General features: G+C 37.7%; 1 protein-coding gene across 1 annotated transcript; it reads right to left on the reverse strand.

Moving 5' to 3' along the window:
* Positions 1-1227: 1227 nt before the first annotated feature.
* On the reverse strand, positions 1228-5201 carry LOC113283611 (polyadenylate-binding protein RBP47-like). The gene is made up of 6 exons (XM_026532943.1): positions 4734-5201; positions 3699-4176; positions 2155-2210; positions 1944-2074; positions 1742-1838; positions 1228-1603 (listed from the first exon to the last, which is right to left on the reverse strand). The coding sequence occupies exons 1-6, from the start codon at positions 5025-5027 to the stop codon at positions 1439-1441; spliced, it is 1221 nt and encodes a 406-aa protein (XP_026388728.1). The 5' UTR covers positions 5028-5201; the 3' UTR covers positions 1228-1438.
* Positions 5202-5934: the final 733 nt, after the last annotated feature.

Raw genomic sequence — 5934 nt, forward strand, 5'->3', positions numbered from 1 at the left:
GATTGTGTCTCTAACTTCCTGTAAAGTAGGGATGTGCAACGGACGGACGGTTGCGGATTAGGGGTCACCCGCAACCAAACCGTCAAAGTTGCGGATTTGGAAAATTAAACCGTGACCGGTCCAATCACCCGCGGATTTGACCTTTGCGGATCAGCGGATTATGCGGACCGATTGCGGATTAACCGCGAATCTAGACAAGAAAAAAAAAGGTTTATATAGAGAAAATTAGAGACCGGGCAAATGAGGTAAGGGCAACAAGTTGTTGCTTTAATATGAGCTTTTAGGCTGACCATGTTTATCGCCATATGAGTTTTAAATGAGGTTTATCGTTGTAACATTATCTGTGGGGTTCAGAATTAGACTGTTAGTAAGTGCTAAGCTTAACCCGAGAATGAGCCTAATGTCAAGCTAAGTCTCAAGGACCATGTGACATCAAGCTTTGTCGGAGCTAGAGTCTGGCATCTGGCACATTTTTAGTTATTCTATCAGCTTTAGTTTCTTTTCCGTAAACAATGCACATCACTTAATTAATTATCTTTCTCTAGTACTTTTTATCTTTGTGTTACGTAGGCTTTCATTATTTATATCTTAGATACTTTTTTGTTTTATGAAATTCCTTCACTACCCTACGGTGCGGATAAATCCGCGGATTTACAAAACCAACCGTAACCAAACCGCTAAAACTTGCGATTTGGTTTTCACCCGTAATTTTACGGACGGTTGCGGATGAAATCCGCGGTTCCGGATTGTATGCACACCCCTACTGTAAAGTAACGGACTTGATAATTAGTCACTGTCCTCATTAGGTATACAAGGTCTCAAGTCCAATTGGGTTCTCAAAAACATGGGATTTGCATACTGGAAGGGTAAATGCTCAGATTGCCTATTATCCCAGTCTAATGACTAATCCATTGCACAGTAATGGTCCGACGGTTGAGCTATGGCCAAACTGCGTTGGACAAGGCCACTACAGATGGAAGAGCACATCATGACCCGCTAAAGCAAAAAGTTGAACAGAACTGCCCACCGGAACATGGGATCCATTTCCTCCTTGATGACCCTTCATGAAGATATATGGTGGGATGAAATAGTAAATATAACTATACGGGACATTGGACGTTGTTGACCAGAAGTATTGGCCTATTGGGCCAAACTGAGACTTATGGTCATTTTTCCAGCAAGGACAACCCCAGTGTACTTTCCACACCGGATAGAGTAGACACCCAATTCCTCCGCCAAGACTTTCACAAGAAAAATGTCAATAAAAAGATAATGAATCCTAGAGGCAAAATTCAAATTTAGGGAGTGCGAGAGTTCGCAATGAAAAAAAAAAGAAAAAAGAGGAGAAAATGAAATCCGATAAGCCACATTAATGATTGTGTTTTTCTAGCTTTGATTATGTCGTGCCACTACATCTAAGAAGCTGGGATCCAGCACTTTAGCTTACTTGCTGCTGGTGGTTTCCATACATTGGATAAGCTCCATAAGCAGCAGCTGCATACATGGCCTGATCCTGAGGTGGTGCCACAGCATAGCCATAATCATAGCCCTGTCCTCCATAGAATCCTGCTCCTCCGTTCCAGTGATTCCCAGCATCCCCTCTCTGTCAACAGGCAAACATTACACACCCCAAGCCAACTAAACCCGAATGCATACAGGTATCAAGACTTAAAAAACCAAATGTAAAACAACAAAATCGTGGTATAACAGAATGTGTTTCCATTAGGTAAAACACTCTTACCTGCTTGTTTGCAGGATTACGCCCCCAAGAAAGGCGGACAGTCTGCTTACCAATGACTGTTCCGTTCAATCTCTCGAGTGCTTCTTCGGCATTAATTCTGAAATAGGTGATGGGCACAATATATAATAGGTATCAAAGAAGACATTTAGAAAATTATTCTAATTTTCTACGGTAACTTGATATAGTCATGAAAAAGACAAACCTGTTGGCAAATTGTACGAATCCACAGCCTTTTCCAACAGGGATTTTAACAGAGGATATCTCACCATGTTGAGAAAATGGCTGCCTGAGTTCTTCATCTGTTATACTTGGGTCAAGCCCTCCTACAAATATCTACATTAAAACGCTGGGTTAATGATAGATAAGTTTAGGTATAGTCAAGGAAGAAAATTGCAGGAGAGAAGTTGGCTCACTGTTGTGTTAGTAGAATCCTCCTCGGACTGAGATCCCTGAGCTGAAGCATTTCCACCTACAAATTCCAAAACTAAATTAAAAGAAGAAACTAAGAAAGTTTGTTCACAACTCAAAATAAGACCATCGGCGAAAGCATTTTCTTCTTCTATTAAATATTACCCCAGCACAACTCTAAATTAATATACTCCCAAGTACGGGGAAGGCGACAATTAATCTCAACTCTTGTGCTCTCTTAAAATGAATCACATGTTAATTTTTCAGGCACTGTATGATAGTATGGAACCAATGAAAATAGGGAGTCAGTTCCTATTACTAGCTTAAATTGATGACCACTAGGTGTTGAAGTAACTGGCTTTGTAATCCCAATGATGCATAATGAATAATTGGATACAGTCTTGCTCTAGTAGTTAAGAGAAAGAAACATAGGATCAATACGCAAGATATACTACTTTAAATCAGCTATAAAGGTAACTAAAGCTTTACCAAGAAGGAAGAAAAAAGAAAAACGGAAAGAGAAAGAGAGAATGAAAGGAAATATATTTTCATCGGGATTAAAGCTGATACGCTCACCCTTCTTTCCATCAGACAAGCTTGCGCTTTCTCTCTCCCTCTTGACTACCTTGAGTAGACCGACAGTCCACTACCTGTTTGTTTCATCTTTTTTGTTTTTTATTATAGAAGAATGTAGACAATAATGAAGAAGAAGCGTATAGCAACTTGAGCTAATGAAGAATTAAAACACAGCAACCACAATTAAGAAGCCGAGGACTTGAAAAATAAAGAGGTGGAGAAATAAAGATCGAGAAAGAAAGAGACCGAAGTACTTCAGCGCCATTATAATGAAAGAAGCATGGGTAACTTTGAAACAAGAAAGATTGAAAAACATTGTAGCTTACAGAAGGGACAATTAATTTAAACGAGAAACAGATAGGACATATGACCTGATCAGTATTACTGAAAATAATCGGGTAACTAGAAAGAAAAATTGTAGGCTTCAAATACTCATTGGCCGAGCAAGACAAAAAGCAATGCAGAGGAGAGTGCTGATTATTGAAGATGTACTAGGATAAATAGATGATCCAATGAAGGAAAAAAAGGAGAGAAGAACTTTTGAATTGAAACCTAATGCAGACTTGAAAATAAGAAGAACAACAAAAGGCAATAATGACTTGCAAATAAGAAAGACCAGAAAGAATATATGAATACTTATGAGAATATAACTAGAGACCCAGAGGTATTCATAAACTGGCAAGAACATGGGAAAGAGAAGAACCAAATACAATAAACACGTGTCTAGATGTTTCTCTTATGATTGTTCTTTACTTACTACAATAGTGATCGATTTAGGCAAGATTGATTCTATAACTAGTAATCGAATTACTCACATTCTTTGTCTACTAAAACCAAGCTATGATATGAGCTGCTTGTTTATCAGGTGGTTTGAAAATATTATTCTTTGACACGCTGAAAACAACAAACAATTACACCTAACCACCAAATTGTAGATGCCCAAAGTTTTATGTGCATTATAACAAACGCGTACCTTGAGATGACATTTGCTGGAACCCAGTTGATTTCCTTGGGGTTGCAACACCTACACGCATCGGCCTACTAGAACAATAAACACCATTCATTTCTGTAATTGCCTGTGTCCTCTCGTTATCATCACCGAATCTAACAAAACCATAACCTTTAGAACGTTCAGTATTTGCATCTATGACAACTTTTGCCCCTTTAACGGACGGGTATCTACTTGCAAAAGTTTCTTGCAATATCGTATCTGTAACATCAGAAGCCAAATCTCCTACAAATATAGAACGGTCTGAACCAACATCTGAACGCTTATCTCCCATGCTAAAGGAGGCCCAGTTCAATCTAAAAGGTTGTTCTGCATTTGGCATAGCAGAACCATTATAGGTCTGCAAAACTTTCTCAGCTGCTGCACGTGTACAGAACTCAACAAACCCATATCCTTCGGACTGACCGGTTTGCTTATTTCGAATGACCTTAATGGACGCAACCTACATTTTTCAAAAAACCAATATCAGAAAACAAGAGTGCATTTCGAAATAGCAGACACAAAAACAAGCAAGGCACAAGCACTGAAGCACACCACACATTACTCAAACAATCCTTATCTGAAAAGCAATGTCAGAGGAAGCTACAAACTTAATCAAATTTTAAAAAAGGTTGGCAAATAAATAAAGCCAAAAAAAGAAGCGACTTTGATTTTTATTGGTATTCAATTGAAAAAAGTAACATTCTTATTAAGCACAAGAATACACTTGACGTAAGCTATTTGATAACCAGTCAATAAGGCAACAAAATCATCCAGATTTAATCAAATTAACTATTCATTGCCAGACTTCAGATTTTACAATTTTCATTACTATCAGATCCCTATTCAAATCTATAAGCTACGCAGATTTTTACTTCATCCATACATAAAACAACAATGAAGAAAGAAAACAAAGAGATATCATCATATGCTCATTCCTGACAAATTCATTATCAAAAAAAAAAAAAAAAAATCAATAAAAAAATAACTGTTTAAAACAAAGATAAAAAGTTAAGATACCTCTCCGGTATGAGCGAAGCAGCTATGAAGATAATTTTCTTCCATCCAATAATGAAGATCACCAACCCAGATTGTTCTATTCTCTTCCGAAGATCCTTGTTGTGATTGTTGTTGTTGTTGATGATGTGGTATTGTAGGATAAGGAATAAAACTCTGAGGTGGAAAAGGTTGATGAGACATCATCTGGTGATGATGAGGATGTTGCATCACCATTGTTGCTGCTGGATATTGCATAGCCATCCATTGGTGTTGCTGCTGCTGTGAATCTGCACCGTTCGTCTGTTGAGGCATCATACTTATAAATATATGGATAGGTTTAATGTTGTCTCACTCTCTTTCTCTTACTTCCTTTCTCTCTTTTAATGGAAAAAAGGGTTTTTTTGGAGAGAGAAAATCTAAAGGATCTGAAACAAGAAGAAGAAGAACACCAGAACTGGTAATAGAGAGAGAGAGAGAAAGAGGATTATTAGGGATGACTGTGATGAGGAGAAGTCATCTTCTTTTGACGCGAGGTTGTTTATTAACCGTTTGATTAATTATTTCAATTTTAGCCGTTGATATCAATAACTATAGTTTCCCCATGATCAACCGCCGCCACCTTTAGATTTTATTTCATCCCACATATAGATACACTACTACTAGCGTCCACCCTAGAGTTAACGGCTGTAAGGTGAACTCCTCATGTTCGTAACCGTTAATTTCTTTAGATCTGAGATTGAGTGTGTTTTGTGAGTTTATATGGTGGGGCGGAAATATAATGCTGATGTAAGAAGTATACTAAAGTACTACTGCTAATAGTTACAGCGTTTTGCAAAGTTTTATGTTCAGAAACAGATGTGCTGATTGATGTAACACTAACAGTTTATTCGGTATTTGTACGGTGGTGACGCAGAGCTATTCCATCAGAGAATTTTGTTTCTAGGTTTTTCTTTTTCATGTGAATTGCTATTTTTATCCATTAGGTTAAGAAAGTAGTTTCTGGTTGTTCAAATTTAGTGTAGCCGTGTGGTTACTTTTTGTTTTGTTTTTTGAGCTAAGAAAATCATTCTAAGCAGTAAGTATTTAATAGAGAGGTGCCATACTGATTCAGTGCCCTACACCTCGGCCCAGAACTATCTTCGAATTGGGCTTAGTTAACACAGAAGAGTAGCTGTTAACATAGAAGTAGAACGATTTTTGAACTATAATTTTGGGCATACCA

Source organism: Papaver somniferum, chromosome 5, assembly GCF_003573695.1.
Source record: "Papaver somniferum cultivar HN1 chromosome 5, ASM357369v1, whole genome shotgun sequence".
NCBI classification, from domain to species: domain Eukaryota; kingdom Viridiplantae; phylum Streptophyta; class Magnoliopsida; order Ranunculales; family Papaveraceae; genus Papaver; species Papaver somniferum.

Excerpts from the sequence above, each read along its gene's own strand:
- LOC113283611 (XM_026532943.1), bottom strand. The coding sequence starts at position 5,027 with ATGATGCCTCAACAGACGAACGGTGCAGATTCACAGCAGCAGCAACAC. Across the intron at positions 2,211-3,698 it reads CCAGCAAATGTCATCTCAAG|GTGGAAATGCTTCAGCTCAG; the intron begins GTACGCGTTTGT and ends TGGAATTTGTAG. Across the intron at positions 2,075-2,154 it reads AGGATTCTACTAACACAACA|ATATTTGTAGGAGGGCTTGA; the intron begins GTGAGCCAACTT and ends GTTTTAATGTAG.